The sequence below is a fragment of the Rana temporaria genome, chromosome 3, assembly GCF_905171775.1.
Source record: "Rana temporaria chromosome 3, aRanTem1.1, whole genome shotgun sequence".
NCBI classification, from domain to species: Eukaryota; Metazoa; Chordata; class Amphibia; order Anura; family Ranidae; genus Rana; species Rana temporaria.
Window position 1 is genome coordinate 177562823 of NC_053491.1, and position 18836 is coordinate 177581658.

At 43.8% G+C, this 18836-nt stretch overlaps 1 protein-coding gene across 1 annotated transcript in view; it reads right to left on the reverse strand.

The window, feature by feature from the left end:
* The window catches only part of ADAMTS20 (ADAM metallopeptidase with thrombospondin type 1 motif 20), a 246153-nt gene extending 227979 nt beyond the window's left edge, over positions 1-18174 (reverse strand). Inside the window, exon 1 of the mRNA XM_040343882.1 lies at positions 17701-18174. Within this exon, the coding sequence (XP_040199816.1) occupies positions 17701-17791 (91 nt within the window). The 5' untranslated portion in view covers positions 17792-18174. The remainder of the gene's footprint in view (positions 1-17700) is intronic.
* Between the last annotated feature and the right edge of the window lie 662 nt (positions 18175-18836).

An 18836-nucleotide genomic window follows, 5' to 3' on the forward strand; every position in this document is an offset into this window, starting at 1 on the left:
GCAAACTCTAATTGTCTAAACACTGGTGTTAAACTGTTTAAATTCACTTCAAGCCATCTTAGCTCAATAATTCAATTTCACATGATGTGTACAGTTGTATCTTAAAACTTTACAATCTTACTATTGAATGGATCGGGTTTAATAGTACCACATGGGAAATACAAAAGCAGGAAATACCCTTACCCTAGAAATGCATACAGAAAATGCATTTCAATGCATACAGAAAACTCTCTACTCTCGTTTCCAATGTAATAGTTTAGGTACGGTATATCTGGGTGCAGAGCAAACAAAACTCACTTGTGAATGATAACCTACATAATCGAAAAAGGGAATGATCACACCAGAAATAAAAAGGTCTCAAGCCAAAAATGTAAATACGTTTTTATCTGGATTTTATGTGATAGACCAACACAAAGTAGCACATAATTGTGATGTGGAAGGAAAATAATAAATAGTTTTCATTTTTTTTTTTACAAATAAATATCTGAAAAGTGTGGCGTGCATTTATATTCAGCCCCCTTTTACTCTGATACCCCTAACTAAAATCTAGTGGAACCAATTGCCTTCAGAACTCAACTAGTTAGTTAATAGATTCCACCTGTGTGTTAATTTAATCTTAATATAATACAGCTGTTCTGTGAAGCCCTCAGGTGTTTGTTATAGATCCTCAGTGAACAAACAGCATAACAAAGGCCAAGGAACACACCAGACAGTCAGGGATAAAGTTGTGGAGAAGTTTAAAGCAGGTTAGGTTATAAAAAATATCCCAAGCTTTGAACACTGGAGCACTGTTCAATCCACCACCCCGAAAATGGAAAGAGTATGCCACAACATGGCTGTCCACCTAAACTGACAGGCCGGGAAAACAAGAGCATTAATCAGACAAGCAGCCAAGAGGCCCATTTTAACTCTGGAGAAGCTTCAGAGATCTACAGCTCAGGTGGGAGAATCTGTCCACAGGAAAACTACTAGTCATTGCACTCCACAAATCTGGCCTTTTTGGAAGAGTAGCAAGAAGAAAGACCATTGTTGAAAGAAAGCCCATAAGAAGTTTCATTTGCAGTTTGCGAGAAACCATGTGGGGGACAAAGCAAACACGTGGAAACAGGTGCTCTGGTAAGATGAGATCAAAGTTGACTTTTTGACCTTAAAGAAAAACACTATGGCCCGGATTCACAAAGCACTTACGCCGACGTATCTCCAGATACGCCAACGTAAGTACAAATGTGCGCCGTCGTATCTATGCGCCGACCACATACTAAGCTTCCTACGACCGACGTAACTTCCCTACGCCGTCGTATCGTGGGAGCATATTTACGCTGGGCGCATTTGCCGCTCCCATTGATTTTCTATGCACATATGCAAATGAAGGAGATACGCCGATTCACAAAGTACTTGCGCCCGGCGCATAATATACGTGGTTTGTGTAAATCGCACGTCTGGCGTAAAGTTATTCCCCATATATGAGGCGCAACTCATGCTAAGGTATGGACCAGGGAACACAGCCGTCGTATTTACATAGTTTACGTAGTACGTGAATAGGCTGGGCGTAGGTTACATTCACGTCGTAGGCAGTGACCTGTCGTATCTTAGGGAGTAGATCCGACGTGATTCTGAGCATGCGCAGTGGATACGTCCACGGACGGTGCATGCGCCGTTCGTTATTCGTATCTTATGGCGCTCGGCCCATCATTTGCATGGGGTCACGCCTCATTTGTATTGCTCATGCCCACTTCCACTTACGACGACGTACGCTTTCAAAACCCAGCGTAGATTCGGAAGCAAGTGCTTTGTGAATACTGTGCTTGGCTCTCTGTGCTGCGTCGGCGTAGCTTATATTCGATACGCTACGCCGGCATAAATATGCACCGATGTATGTGAATCTGGGCCCAAGTATGGGGGAAAACGAATGCCACGTACACACGATCGGTCAAACCGATGACAGCGGTCTGATGACCGTTTTCATCGGACCAAACCGATTGTGTGTGGGCCCCATTGGTTATTTATCCATAGGTTAAAAAAAAGCCAACTTGTTTTAAATTTAAATCCATACATGCTCAGAATCAAGTCGACACATGTTTGGAAGCATTGAACTTCGTTTTTTTCAGCATGTCGTTGTGTTTTACGTCACTGCGTTCTGACACAATCGTTTTTTTAACCGATGGTGTGTAGGCACGGCTGACCATCAGTCAGCTTTATCGGTTAACCGATGAAAGCGGTCCATCAGACCGTTCTCATCGGTTTGACCAATCGTGTGTACGCAGCATTACACTTCACATCACCCTGAACACACCATTCCCACCACAAAACATGGTGGTGGTAGCATCATGTTGTAGGGTGCTTTTTTTCAGCAGGGACAGGGAAGCTGGTCAGAGTTTATGGGGAGATGGGTGGAGCCACATACAGGGCAATCTTAGAAGAAAACCTGTTATGTCGCGTACACATGATCGGTCCAAACCGATGAGAACGGTCTGATGGACCGTTTTCATGTGTTAACCGATGAAGCTGACTGATGGTCAGTCGTGCCTACACACCATCGGTTAAAAAACGATCGTGTCAGAACGCGGTGATGTAAACAACAACGACATGCTGAAAAAAACGAAGTTCAATGCTTCCAAGCATGCGTCGACTATTCTGAGCATGCGTGGATTTTTAACCGATGGTCGTGCCTACTAACGATCGTTTTTTTTTTCTATTGTTTAGGAATCATCTGTTAAATTTAAAACAAGTTGGCCTTTTTTTTAACCTATGGATAAATAACCGATGGGGCCCACACACAATCGGTTTGGTCTGATGAAAACGCTCCATCAGACCGTTTCTCATCGGTTTGACCGATCGTGTGTACATGGCATTAGAATCTGCAAAAGACTTGAAACTGAGCAGATGTTCACCTTCCAGCAGAACAATAATCCTAAGCATACAGCCGGGAGCTACAATCCAATGGCGCAAAGCATATTCATGTGTTAGAATGGTCCAGTCAAATTACAGACCTAAATCCAATTAAGAATCTGTGTCAAGACTTGCTGTTCACAGAAGCTATCCTTACAATCTGACAGAGCTTGAGCTATTTTGCAAAGAAGAATGGGCAAAAATGGCACTCTCTAGATGTGCAAAGCTGGTAGAGGCATAACCAAAAAGACTTACAGCTGTTATTGCAGCGAAAGGTGGAGCTATAAAGCATTGACTCAGGGCGGCTGAATATAAATGCACGCCACACTTTTCACATATTATTTGTAAAAAAAAATGAAAACCATTTATCATTTTCTTTCCACTTCACATCATGTGCCACTTTGTGTTGGTCTATCACATAAAATCCAACAAAATACATTACATTTTTGGCTGCAACATGACAAAATGTGTAACATTTCAAGGGGTATGAATACTTTTTCAAGGCAATGTATTTAGACTGCATTCAGTCACTGGAGACAGAGCATTATGGATTTTCTACAGTGGGGCTCATAAACCCATTAACCACTTCCAGACCTCCACACGACGATATACGTTGGCACTTTGAAGAGGGATATCTCTGTTATGGCAGAAGCTAGCTGCCATAACTCGGTTATCCATCTCTTCAGGGACGGTCCAGTTTCCGATAATGTGGTCTCTGCAGCGGATTCAGTGGTGGGAGAGGCCCCCCTCCCGCCGCTCTCCCGTGCCCTCTGCCGCTTACCGGATCGGGTCCTTTCTGTGGCTGTGTATGAGAAGAGAGAGAAGAAGATGGCCCCCACCCGTCTCCATACCATAGCAGGGTGGAAGCGAAGTCAAAACTTCACTTCCGCCCATAGCTCTTAAAAGCCCATGTCATGCTTTTTTATATTACAAGGGATGTTTACATGCCTTGTAATAAAAATAAAAGTGACACAATTTTTTTTTAAAGAACAGTGTAAAAAATTAAAATAAAAGGTAAAATAAACAAGAAAAAAATTTTAAAAAATAAACGTGCCCCGTCCCGCTGAGCTGGTGTGCAGAAGCGTACGCATACGTGAGCAGCGCCCGCATATAAAAACGGTGTTCAAACCACACATGTGAGGTATCGCTGCGATCAGTAGAGCGAGAGCAATACTTCTAGACCTCCTCTGTAACTCAAAAAAGGCTAACTTTACTGTTGTCTTATTTTTTTATTAAAATAAGTGATTTTCCCAAAAAAGTGCGATTGTAAGACCGCTGCACAAATATGGTGCAACTGCCATTTTATTCTCTAAGGTGTTAGAAAAAAATATATATATATATTTTGGTGGTATTTAATCACTGTTGGGTTTTTTTTATTTTTTGCGCTATAAAAGAAAAAAGACTGAAAATTATGTAAAATTAATTTCTTCGCTTCTGTTATAAAATTTTGCAAATTAGTAATTTTTCTTCATAAATTTGGCCAAAATGTATACTGCTACATAATCTGGTAAAAATAAGTACACATTTGTGTATATTATTGGTCTCTGTGAAAGTTATAGGCCCAGATTCAAGAGGCTATTGCGCCCACGCAAACCATAGGTTGCGCGGCGCAATAGCTGTTTTGCTCCCGCGTAGCGAATGCCCCTGATTCAGGAACATCGCTACGCGGACTGCAGCCTAGGATATGACAGGCATAAGCCTCCTTATGCCTTCATATCTCAGGCTGCATTCTTGCGTTGTCCGCTAGGGGGCGCGGCCATTGTGATCGGCGTATAGTATGCAATTGCATACTACCACCGATTCACAAAAGTTGCGCGGGCCCTGCGCACGCAAGGTACGGAGTTTCCGTACGGCGACTTTAGCGCAAGGTTGCTCCTGCTAATAGCAGGGGCAGCCAATGCTAAAGTATAGCCGCCCTTCCCGCTCGTGAAATTTAAATTTCACGTCGTTTACGTAAGTGATTCGTGAATGGTGCTGGACGCCATTCACGTTCACTTAGAAGCAAATGACGTCCTTGCGACGTCATTTGCCGCAATGCACATCGGGAAAGTTTCCCGATGGAGCATGCGCTGTTCGCTCGGCGCGGGAGCGCGCCTAATTTAAATGATTCCCGCCCCTGGCGGGATCATTTACATTAGGCGCCCTTACGCCGGGCTATTTAGCATAGCGCCCGCGCAATTTACGGAGCTACTGCTCCGTGAATCGCGGGCAAATCAAAATATTTGCGTGGGCGCAGAGCAAAAATCGTTGCCCTTTGCCCACGCAAATATTGCGCGGATCTACCTGAATCTGGCCCATTGAGTCCACAAGCTATGGTGCCAATATCTGAAAATTGATCACACCTGAAGTAGTGACGGCCTATCTCATTTCTTGAGACCCTAACATGCCAGAAAAGTACAAATGCCCCCCAAATGACCCCTTTTTGGAAAGAAGACATTCCAAGGTATTTAGAAAGAGGCATGGTGAGTTTTTTGAAGTTGTAATTTTTTCCCACAATTCTTTGCAAAATCAAGATTTTTTTTTTCCACAAAATTTTCATATTAGCAGGTTATTTCTCACACACAGCATATGTATACCACAAATTACACCCCAAAACACATTCTGCTTTTCCTCCCGAGTATGGCAATACCACATGTGTGAGACTTTTACACAACGTGACCACATAGAGAGGCCCAACATTTAGGGAGCACCTTCAGGCGTTCTGGAGCACCCAAGCCAATTCTGACATTTCTCTCCTACATGTAAAAAACATAATTTATTTGCTAGAAAATTGCATAGAACCCCAAAACATTATATATGTTTTTTTAGCAAAGACCCTAGAGAATACAATGGAGGTTGTTGCAACTTTTTATCTCACACAGTATTTGCACAGCAATTTTTCTAACATGTTATTTGGGGGGAAAAACAGTTGTGTGCTTTAAAAAAAAAAAACGGTAAAGTTAGCCCAATGTTTTTGCATAATGTGAAAGATAAAGTGACGCCGAGTAAATAGATACCCAACATGTCACCCTTAAAAATTGCACCCGCTCGTGAAAGGGCGCCAAACTTCTCTACTTAAGAATCCCCAAAGGCGACGCTTTAATTTGTTTTACTGGTTACATGTTTTGAGTTAGGCCCCATACACACGAGAGGATTTATCCACAGATACGGTCCAGCGGACCGTATCCGCGGATAAATCCTCTTGAGGATTTCAGAAGATTTCTATGCGATGGCGTGTACACACCATCGCATTGAAATCCGCGCTGAAATCCTCTGCCGATGACGTGTCGCGCCGTCGCCGCTATTATGACGCGGCGACGGGCGCGACGCTGTCATATAAGGAATTCCACGCATGCGTCAAATCATTACGACGCGTGCGGGGAATCCCTTTGGACGAATGGATCCGGTAAGTCTGTACAGACGAGTGGATCCATCCGTTGGAATGGATTCCAGCAGATGGATTTGTTGAGCATGTCAGCAAATACCCATCTGCTGCAGGCATCATTCAGATATCCCCGCACAAAGTCAAGGACGTCATATGATGGCCAGTGGGCAGGAAGTGGTTAAAACGCTTTTTTTTTTTTTTAACACAAAGTTATAGCTTTGGGTATGGCCGAGCATGGCTAGGTATGGCGGAGTATTGCAGGGTATCGTGGAGTATTGCAGGATATTGCGGAGTTTTACAGGGTATCGTGGAGTATTGCAGGGTGTCGCAAGGTATTGCAGGGTATATTGAATTTTGCAGGGTGTGGTGGAGAATCGCAGGGTATGGCGGAGTATCGCAGGGTATGGCAGAGTATTGCAGGGTATGGCAGAGTATGGGCAGGGTATGGCAGAGTATGGGCAGGGTATTGTATTGCAGAGTATGGGCAGGGTATTGTATGGCAGAGTATGGGCAGGGATGGCAGAGTATGGGCAGGGTATTGGCAGGGATGGCAGAGTATGGGCAGGGTATTGGCAGGGATGGCTGTCTCTGTGACTTCAATTGTCACAGAGCAGTGCTGTTGCCACCTGCTCTCTCCCCTCTCCTCTCGCAATGTACTGATCGGTAGACACAGAGGGGAGAGAGGAAACCGGCATCATCACATGACGCCGGTTTGTTTACAAGTGATCGCTCCGTCATTTGACGGAGCGATCACATGGTAAAGGGCCGCTATCATTGGCCCTTTACCGTGATCCGTGTTGCGCTTGGTTCCGTGAACCCGGCAAGCACGGACAATTTTTCGAGCGCGCTCCAGGGGGGCGCGCGAGAAGCGCTAGCACGGGAGGATCGCCGCTTTGGTCGTTCTTATCATGAACAGAATCGGTGGCTAAAGACGGCGATATCTGAATGATGCCTGTAGCTGCAGGCATCATTCAGATATCACTGCACAAAGCCGAGGACGTCCCAGGGACGTCCTTAGTCATCAAGAGGTTAAAAAGGCATCCACCTACAACATTGAGCCTAATTTTACACTATTTTTTTTTGCACTATTTTGCTTCCATGAAATAAAAAAACAACCTGTGAATGAAGGAAGAGGACCTTGAATATCTGCCTGTCCCCCATTCAAAGAGCGCTTTTTATTTATAAAAGCTCAGAAATAAACAGAGAAGCACAGAAAAATAAAGGGTTGACATAGTCTTAAAGGGGTTGTAAAGGTTTGTTTTTTTATTTTCTAAATAGGCTCCTTTAAGCTAGTGAATTGTTGGTTCACTTACCCTTTCCTTCGATCTCCCTTCTAAATGTTTTTTTTCCTTTGTTTTCTTTATCTGAATTTCTCACTTCCTGTTCCTCCTCAGTAAGCTGTTCTGGCTGACTAACCCCCGCTCTGATGACGGGGGCAAGCTTACTGAGGAGAAACAGGAAGTGAGAAATTCAGACAAAGGAAAAAAACATTTAGAAGGGAAATCGAAGGAAAAGGTAGGTAAACCAAAAATGCACTAGCTTAAAGGAACCTATTTAGAAAATAAAAAACTAACCTTTCTTTAATGAGTGCATAATCACAAGTCATGGGAAGCATTGGAAGATTATGACAATGGGGATGGAGGCTTCAGAGGACCAAAGATTTCAACAAAAGCACTAGCCAGCAGAACAACAGACACATTAGAATGATTGTAAGTAATGTCCCTGGTGCTGATTTTTTACTAAACTTAGGCTTTAAAACCCAACTCTAGGTCTCTACCTCACATCGTCCAACAAAATATTTTTATTTTTATTTTCCCAATACATAACTAAATTCCATATAATGTATGGCTGATCATCTGATGGGCAGGCCCTCCTTTCCCAGCTTCATCTTTCATTGGTGGTGAGAAATTCTGTTCATGTTGTAGAATGAATGCTATACTCTTCAGGAATCTCTGGGCTCATAAGAAGTGGGTTACATGAAGCTGGGTGTGAGTCATCCTGATAAGAACTGGCACTGCTAAACAGACGGACAGTGTCCTCGGGGTGCAGCTCCAGGAAGCAGTTGAGTATAATAAAATAGGCAGTTACATCAAGTTATATAGTATAAGTAAGATGTACTTGGTTAGGGCAGTTCACAGAATAATAAGAAACACAAAGTACTCCACTACACTTACCAGCTTGTTAGTACAAAAATAAAGTCTGTTTAAACAATTTGTGTTAAAAAAACAGTGTTTTTTTTGTGGCAGAGTTGATGGGTTTACTTCCTCTTTGTTTCCCTGCAAAGTTAAAGCATAATGGGCTACTATGCAACACATAGTAGCCCATTATGTGTCACTCACCTGAAGGAGGAGCCCGCAATGTCCCAGAGTTCCTCCATAGTACAGAGACGCCATCTTAACCCCTCTTCTTCTGGGGTCCACGAACTCCGGTCCGTTCTCATCGGATGGACTGATCGTGTGTATGCGGCATAAGGGTTTACAACAACTTTAAGAACTAACTTTAGCAAAAAGGAAAACAAGGAGTCCAGGAAGTGATCCTCTGGTCCCCACAGAATCCTGATCTCAACATCATCGAATCTGGGACTACACGAAGAGACAGAAGGATCTGAGGAAGCCTCCATCCACAGAAGATCTGTGGTTAGTTCTTCAAGATGTTTAGAACAACCAACATGCTGAGTTCCTTCAAAAACTGTGTTCAATTGTATCCTGAAGAACTTATGCAGTTTTGAAGGCAAAGGGTGGTCACACCAAATATTGATTTAGATTTCTCTTCTGTTCATTTACCTTTATTTTGTTAATTGAATAATAAATGAAACTATTAACACTTCTTTTTCTGAAAACACAGAGAGTTTAACCAGTTAAGGACCGAGCCTCTTTCTGAGATTTTGGTGTTTACAAGTTAAAAAACATTTTTTTTGCTAAAAAATTGCTTAGAGCCCCCAAACACTATGGCCCAGATTCACAAATATGCGCCGTCGTATCTATGCGCCGGGCCCACAAACTAAGATACGCCTAAAAACAGGCTTCATCCCACGACGTAACTTGCCTACGCCGGCGTAGAGTGGGCGCATATTTACGCTGGACACTTTTGGCGCTCCCATTGATTTTCTATTCAAATATGCAAATGAGGGAGATACGGCGATTCACGAATGTACGTGCTCCTGACGCAGTGCGCGTAAAGTCATACGTCCGGCGTAAAGTTATGCCCCATAAAGGAGGTGTAACTCAGCAGCATCCGTGCAAAGGGCTGCACCAGGGAACACAAGCCGGCGTATTTTACGTAGTTTGCGTTGGACGTGAATATGGCTGAGTGTAGGTTACGTTCACGCCGTAGGCAGTGATCCGACGTATCTTAGGGAGTAGTTCCAACGTGATTCTGAGCATGCGCACTGGGATGTGTCCATGGGACGGCGCATGCGCCGTTCGTTATACGTATCTGTCTGGCGCTCGGCCCATCATTTGCATGGGGTCACGCCTTATTTGCATGGCTCACGCCCACTTCCACCTTACGCCGGCTTACGCATAGGAAACCCAGTGCAGTTTTGGGAGCACTGGCTTTGTGAATTCAGTGCTTGTCTCTCTGCGCTGCGTCTGCGTAGCGTACAGGAGATACGCTACGGCGGCATAAATGTGCGCCAATGTCTGTGAATCCGGGCCTATATATAGAATGGAGAGGGGGGGAAAGGGGTACCAAATGAAATGTGTCTTTGGAAGTAGTGAAATTTTCCAGATAAATAAAACCATGTTTTCTTCATTTTTGAAATTATAAGTAAAATATTAAATGAAAGTAAAAATGAGTGAGTAGAACCCTCTAAAACCAAAATCATGTAAGTGGTAGGTATATTGAAGTATTGTATAAATGATGTGACAATCACAACAAGTGTGTGAATCCATACCAAATAGACAATTATGGTGGATAACCTGTAAATCATGAACCGATGCCAGAACCCAATAGGTACATGAAATGAGATCTGCAGTTAATCAGGCTAGTAATGGATATATCTATGTGCACATAAGGGAAAACCAATGAAGAATAAAAAGCTCCAACTGCACATGTATATAATGTGCATGCATGTGAATGCATGTGTACATGTACTCAGCTAGGGCATATACTAGTCCTTACTGCCAATGATGTAGTATGTCTGATATTGAGGTACCCACATGCAGATTAGTAAATACCGCATGCGGACAGCCATTCTAGTACTAGTCATAAACCGTTACCAAAACCCAATAGGTACATGAAATGAGATCTGCAGTTAGTCAGGCTGGTAATGGATGTATATATACACATAAGGGAAAACCAATTGAAAATAAAAATGAAAAGCTCCAACTGCACATGTATATGATGTGCATGCATGTGAATGCATGTGTATATGTGCTCAGCTAGGGCATATACTAGTCCTTACTGCCAATGATGTGATATATCTGATGTTGAGGCGCTTGAACCCATTGGTATTGAAACAGGTGTGAAAGGACCCTGTGTGAAAGGGCCCTGTAAAAAGAGGTTACATGTGGGAATCACGTCTAAGCAAAATCACAAAGCATGAAGGGTTGGAACGGGGTACAAGAGCTGTATATAATATGTATGGTGGGCTAAATAGCCACACATATGAGTACCCACATGCAGATTAGTGAATATCGCATGCGGACAGCCATAGAGCTCTATTAATGATTTTAACAGGGTATCCCCTATCTCTGAACCTGTGTGACATTTCAGTGGCCTCTACAGAAAAATTCTCAGGAGAACTGCACAGGCGTTTGAGCCTAAGAAATTGTCCGTAAGGGATGGCATTAATAGTATGTCCGGGATGCGCGGAGTCCGCCCGTAAAAGGGCATTACCTGCAGTCTGCTTTCGAAAAAGACTGGTGGCGATGCCCCCACCAGTGCCTGAAAGTCTGACATTCAGGTATTCTATAGAGGTGGCTTGCAGATCTCCTGTGAATCTTAGGTTTAAACAATTGTCATTTAGGTATGCCAACCAGGTTTCTAGATCTATATTATTGTCATTAATGATGAATAGCAAGTCGTGTATGTAGCGAAAATAGAATGCAGTGTCCAGACGACAGGGACTACCACATCCAAAGATGCGGGACCTCTCCCACCAGCCCATGTAGAGGTTGGCAAGAGAGGGAGAAAACTTGGCTCCCGTGGAGGCCCCGCATCTTTGGAGGTAGTAGCCCCCATCGAACATGAATAAATTATATTTCAAGAGGTATTCTAAAGCCTGACATATAAACTCCTGTAGGACCAGGGAAAATTTCCCTGACTCTTTTAAGAAAAACTTGACTGCCTCAATCCCTAGATGGTGGGGAATGCAGGAATAAAGGCTTGTGACATCACAACTGATCCACCTGTGATCATTGGACCATGCAAATTCATGGAGTTTGTTAAGTAAATCTTTGGTGTCACGAAGATATCCTGGGAGGCTCAAGACTAGGGGTTGTAGTTGGCTGTCAACCCAATCGCCCAGGCGTTCATTTAAAGAGCCTATGCCTGCCACTATGGGTCTGCCGACTAGTGGGCAGAGACCCTTGTGAACTTTGGGCAGATGGTGATGATTGGGTTGACAGGGATGAATAGATCCCGTTCCTTAGCTGTAAAGATGCCCGCTTGTACTGCACGGTCTAAAAGTAAAATGAGCTCTTTGCTAAAGGGAACAGTAGGATCAGACTTCAATAAAGAATATGTGTGAATGTCAGAGAGCTGTCTCAAGGCTTCACTACTGTATGTGGAAGAATCCAAGACAACAACAGTACCCCCTTTATCTGAATTGCGGATGGTAATGCTGTTGTCTTCACTTAAAACTTTTAATGCATCTATTTTTATCTTTAGACAAATTACACCCAATATGCTTCTTGTGACAAGCCCGGGAGAGGTGGGTGAGATCCCTTTCAACCAAAGTTTGGAAGAGGTCAAGATCCTTACCCCTTGAACCCACAGGGTAAAATTCAGAGCGTAGTTTAAAGGGAATATGGCTGTCGCCATCGGTGGGATCAATGGGGCAAGGATCAGACTATATCAAATGTTAAGACATCGGAAGACATTCACATGCTTGCTCTGGGTCAGCTAATCAATAAATTATAAAGCAAAGATAAGCAGAACAGCTCACGATATACACCCTCAAAAGCAAGTCAGCCAGAGCAGCACTTATATTTTTTACCCCGACAAATTCTCTTTAACTAATATTATTTATATCACAAAACAATGCTTTCCCAACCAGTTGGACGGCACCCACATGTAACTGTACTCTGAGTGATGCCACTTGCTACACCCTATCAGCAGGTGCTCATCTTACAGTACTCGTGTCACAGCACCTGCTTCTGCAATACAGAGCACTTATAACTCAGAAGCAAATTATAGCTAATCCATTTCATATATTGTCATGCAAGTTTAAATAAAGGCAGGTTTTACATGCTATGTGTTCATAGTCGCTTGTTTTTTTACCCAAAGGTGATTTAGTTTAGAAAATATAGTGGATCTCTGTCAAAGGATAAAACTAAAACAAAGTGTATATGCTACCTATTAGTGATGTACTTTATGCAGCCTCAATATTTTACACAGCTCTACATTAAAGCAAACCTGCATTTTGCCCAATAATGAAGGTGAGGAGCCTGCACTTGCCTTCCATGAGCTCCCCTTGTGTCACTTTTACTAGAGCCCCCTAAGCTTCTAGTGTCAGATCTTCCAGGATTTCTAGAATTCCTAGGTATTCACAGCATTTCTTCTGGATCTTCCGGAATTTCAAGGACGCCTATGACTTCTAGTATTTACAGGATCCCTGCTGGGTCTAGATTTAACGATGTCTGCGTGTCCTCTGACCAAAAGGGTATTTAAGCATCAGTCTTTAACCACTTCCCGCCCGGCCTATAGCAGAATGACGGCTGGGCGATGGTTGCGTTATCCTGACTGGACGTCATATGACATCCATCAGGCAAAGCTGCGATTGTGCGCCCGCGGGGGTGCACAGCGCGGCGATCGGTGGTGTGTCACCAGACCGCAACTCAGATCTAGGTAAAGAGCCTCTGACGGAGGCTCTTTCATACCTCCCAACTTTTCAACATTGAACAGCGGGAGGTGTAAAGTTGTTGAGCGAGGGGGTGGCTGCCGCAGATGCCGAAATTGTTCTTACCGGACATTAAAGTTGTTGTGCAGGTGTAGTGCTGCTGCGCGATGCCTAAATTTTTCTTACCGGACATTGAAGTTGTGAGTTGTTGAGTGGGGGGGGCTTACTACCACCAGACCTGCATGTTCATGCCTTTTCCTCCTTCCTTGCTGCAGTGCCAGTTGGGAGGTATGCTCTTTACCTCGTGCTCAGCTGTGACCAATCACAGCTGATTACGGCATGTAACCAGGAAGTGTCGGTAATTCGTTGGTTCGCGCCGACAGGGAGAGACGATCGGCGGCTCTCCTGTCAGAGGGGGGGTCTGCGCTGATAATCAGCACATTATCAGCTCAGCCCCCATCAGAGGTGACCATCACATCTGCCAATCACTGCCTATCAGCTTCCAGTCAGTGCCCACTAAAATTCCAGTCAGTGCCCATTAGTGCCCTTCACAAATGTCAGTCAGTTAGCATCGGTAAAGGCTGTCGGTACCTCATCATCAGTGCTGCCTATCAGTGACATCTATTAGTGCCCATCAGTGCTGTTTGTCGGTGCCCATCAGTGCTGCCTGTCAGTGCCGCCTATTGGTGCCCATCAGTGCTGCATAATAGTGCCTCCTCATCAGTGCCCATTAGTGAAAGAGAAAACAAAATTGTAATACAGAAACAAAGAAAAACTTTTTTTTTTCAAAAATGTCAGTCTTTTTTATAGTTTGTTTAGCAAAAAATAAAAACCCCAGTGGTGATCATACATACCACCAAAAGAAAGCTCTATTTGTGGGAAGAAAATTATACAAATTTTGTTTGGGTACAGTGTTGCATGACCGCGCAATTGTCATTCAAACTGTGACAGTGCTGAAAGCTGAAAATTGTTCTGGGCAGGAAGGGGGGGGGAAGTGCCCTGTATTGAAGTGGTTAAAGTAGCAGGTGCTGTATCTTATCGCCAGCTACCTAAGAGCAAGAATAATATAATATTTACCTGCCAGTTGTCTGCTTGCTGCTGACCCAACCCGATCTGACTATTCTCTTGCGTGCCACCTGCCTAGACCTCTTCTGGAGCTTGACTACTTTCCTGCTTGCCTCAACCCCTGCCTGGACCTGACTACTCTCTGGTCTGCAGCCCTATGGACAGTTACCACAACCTTTCCATTCCAGCCACCCCCTCCTTGGTGCTGTGATCCTAAGTGTCTAAGTAATTTTCTTCTCCTGGCAGAAGGCAGGGAAAGCCATCTCCACTAGAAGAGGACAGTGATTATCGCTAGCGGCTATAGGAGCTGCCATCAATAATCGCAAGATAATCCGGCAGACTGGTTGTACCCAAGTTGATCAATTAATCAACTTGGTACATTAATGATTCGAATCAGCAGGAACTGGCTGGGATTCAAACTGTGTATGGCCAGCCTTAGTTCGTTTTTGGCTGAACTTTTACTTTATCTGACCCCCACATATTTGAAAACGCAGCGTGTGGTTGTTTGTGGGAAATTGCATGGTATAAAAGCACCATGCAATTTCCCTCTGGTGATATTTTTAAAAACAGGTGCAGGAACCTTTTTCCTGCAGGAAACGCAGGCACAGCAGCCCATTTACCTAGAGCAGAGCCGCATAGGTGTGAACCTAATCTTGGACATTTCATGATGGTTGTGTCTGTGCTACCTGTGTGGGAATAAATGCTGGGATAACTCCTTACATATATTCTGGACTGATAGGTGGGTTATAGTAGAGCTGCACAATTAATCGTTAAAAAATCCCCCCTCCCCCCCCCCCCCCGTTATACTTACCTGACCCCTCGAAAGTCCCGCGCAGTCCTGATATCCTCTTCACCGCTCAGCCTGGCCGCTGATTGGCTAGAGCGGATGGATTGAGAGCAGCGCAGCCATTGGCTGGCGTTGCTGTCAATCACATCCAGTGACGTGGTGCGCCGATGGGCGGGGCCGAGTAAAACAGTGAGCGGCTATGGCCGCTCGCTGTATCACGGGAGCGCGCCCGCAATTACTGACCACCATGCGAGCTCTCGCATGACTGTGGTTAGTAATTGCGGGGAGGATAGAGACAGCCTCCGAGGGACCCCAGAAGACGTAAATGGCGCCACTCTGTGCAAAACGAACTGCACAGTGGAGGTAAGTATCACATGTTTGTTATTTTAAATGAAAAAAAAAATTCCTTTACTAACGCTTTAAGTTAAAATCAATATTTATTGCTAGAAAATTACTTGGAACCCCCAAACATTATATATATATATATATATATATATATATATATATATATATATATATATATATATATATATATATATATATATATATTAGCAGAGACCCTAGGGAATAAAATGGCAATTGCTGCAATATTTTATGTCTCACTGTATTTGCCCAGTGGTCTTTCAAATGCAATTTTTGGGGAAAACTTCAATGAGTAAAAAAACTAAAACAAACAAAAAAAAAAAAAAAACAGTAAAGTTAGCCCAATTTTTTTTTTGCTTTAATGTGAAAGATGATGTTACGCCACGAGAATCGTGATCACAATCGTGAGCACATTATTAACAAATTAGTAAAGTGCAGCTTGTAAATTATGTTATGACACTCATAACTCAGGAAGCATTTTCAACAGTACAGATCAAGTCCAGGCGAATGTGACGTATTTCTACTAGAGATGAAAAGAAGACCTGTCAAATTTTGGTGCTGTTTTAGACAGGACTTGATAAGAAATCTCGCCAAAGAAATCAGCAGAATCACTCTTTAAATAAAAAATCTGAGTGGGTTTTATTAGCTCGTGTTTACATCTTTACACCAGGAGAACACATGTAAAGTCCCACAACACACAATTTTTTTTGCAGGTGCCATTATTCTGTAATAGCATTCTAATGAACCTTGCTAACATGGATGCATTGTAGCACCTGTCATGTGTTGGGCAGCCCACACCCACATGTGTTGGGCAGTGACCCTTGTTCACTTTGCAAGTTCTGGTGTCACGGGAATAAAAAGTCTAAATCCCCCCACTCTATTGAAAGCTAGAAAAAAAAAAGAAAGAAAAGAAAAAAATGATTTTTGTTGGATTTTGAGCTTTACATTTATACAAGGCTATACCAAAACAATTTCTAACATATACAAATACAAGAAATGAAAAGCCCTGCCCAAAGGAGCTTACAGTCTTTTGGTTCATTAGATGTTAAAATAAAAACATGTACTTATCTTCAGTGATAGTATATAGTAGCAGCAACATGCACTAGTAGACAGTGAGAAATTAGTGTATGAGTAGTAATGAATGGTAACGAAGGACCTCATCTTTGCCAAGTGAGCTGTCACGTGATTGCACTTTATTAGGACATCTTTTGCTTTGAATGATGTGCACTTTGTTTTCTTTTTTTACTTTTGGGTTAATGATTGGTCAGCCAGGAGCCATTAGAGTCGCTCTCATCTCGCAGAGAGGTGCACCCTATCTGGCCAAATACAATGGTGTCCATGTTATGGTGGGCACGATCCAATAATGGACAGCTACTGGGAGGCCAGATGTTAAGCCAACACTTGTATTTTACATGTTGGGTAGAGTAGAGGTGGGTTGGAACCCCGGTCAAGTTTTTCTATATCAATATAGTTTATTTAAGTTTATTTTAAGTCACAAAGCAATGGCTAGATACACCGATAACAAAGGACGGTGACGTTGGCCAAGGATAGAATTAGTGGCCACAGACAATACAAACATCACATTGTGGCCAGAGAAAAAAAAACGATGACCTGATCAGATATATGCGTAGAATGGGGGATCTTTGGCTGTTTTTATTACTGTAAATGACCCCAGTGGGGTGATCCAACCTTAGTTTTGTTTTGTTGGCTTTTGTCACCTTAAAAAAAATGATGGAAAATGCAAAAAAAATGTAGTTTTCCCCAAGACAGAAACAGAGAGTTAATCTTCAATTGGGGACTTGTGTCACCTTAATCTGAAAAAAAAATGAATAATGGAAAATGCAAAAAATGTAAAGTTGTCCCCAGTACAGAAAAGGCGAGTTAATCTTCCATTGGGGACAGAATTTCACTGACTTTACTGTTGTGTCTCCATGAAAGGAAGTGGGGAGAAATCTCCATAAGCAAATAATAAACTGACAGGGGTTTCCTAGTGTATCCAAAACGGAACAAAGTAAGGTTTTGGTTATCCATGCACTTTAATATAAGTTGTAGCATTGCTTGCTGTACTTGAGGTTCCCCAGACTGTGCCCCCCATACATTTCCCTGGCTGTACATAAGGTTGGCACTGACTTCCATTCATTACAAGAACGTGGGCCACATCAGTAGATTGGGGTTAACCCTCGCCATGCAGGCTGTTAGTCCCATGCTGTCAGTGACTTGTTGCATTACCTTGCTTGGGGTGAAGCCGGCTTTCCAAGGACCGAGTGTGCAGAAAGCATAGATGACAGATCAGCCCCGCCAACCAGTTTGTAACCAGCATGTTCTCCCCCGGACACAGGGGCTAGGGTCCCTCTCCCCTTCACTCCGCTCTCCTCTCCCCCAACCTGAGCCCCTCCAAGCCCCGCTCAGCCCTCACAGCTTTTCCCTCTTCAGCAGTGTCTGCCTCTCCTCTCCGGACATCTCTCCTCAGGGCAAACCCGCTCTCCGGTACTACGAGGTCACAGCTCCCAGCATATGTGTGTCACCTCACCCGAGGGAGAGAGAGAGCGAGCGAGCAAGCAAGAAGAGCGAGAAGTGCCAGCAACTCTCTGACCAGCCCAGGAGCCGACCGACATCAAACGAGAGCCCGCCTTCTGGGCCAGCCCCTCACAAATGCACAGCAGACCCCTTCTGACTGCAACACAGCCTATCTACTGCACACCACTGATATATATAGAGAGAGAGAAAGAGAGTCCACTGATATCGAGAGAGAGAGAGAGAGAGAGAGCCTGTCTACTGCACACCACTCAGAGAAAAAACACCGATATGTAGAGAACCTATCTACTGCACTGCTGCACACCACGTACCACAGCTTCATACCAGGCTGGTGCTGGGGAAAGGAGACCACTAATAGAGAGAGAGACCACTGCTATATAGATAGACTATCTACTGTGCACCCCTCCTCCGACCACAGATTCATGGAGACCACTTATAGAAAGAGAGACCACTGATATATAGATCGCCTATCTACTGCACACCACTCCTACCACAGCTTCATACCAGACTGGTGCTGGGGAAAGGAGACAACTGATAGGCTATCTATATATCAGTGGTCTCTCTCTATCAGTGGTCTCCTTTCCCCAGCACCAGCCTGATATGAAGCTGTGGTCGGAGGAGGGGTGCGCAGTAGATAGAGAGAGACCACTGATATATAGATAGCCTATCTACTGCACACCACTCCTCCTACCATACCAGACTGGTGCTGGAGAAAGAAGACCACTGAGAGAGATACCACTGATATATAGATAGCCTATCTACTGCACACCACTCCTACCACAGCTTCATACCAGGCTGGTGCTGGGGAAAGGAGACCACTGATAGAGAGA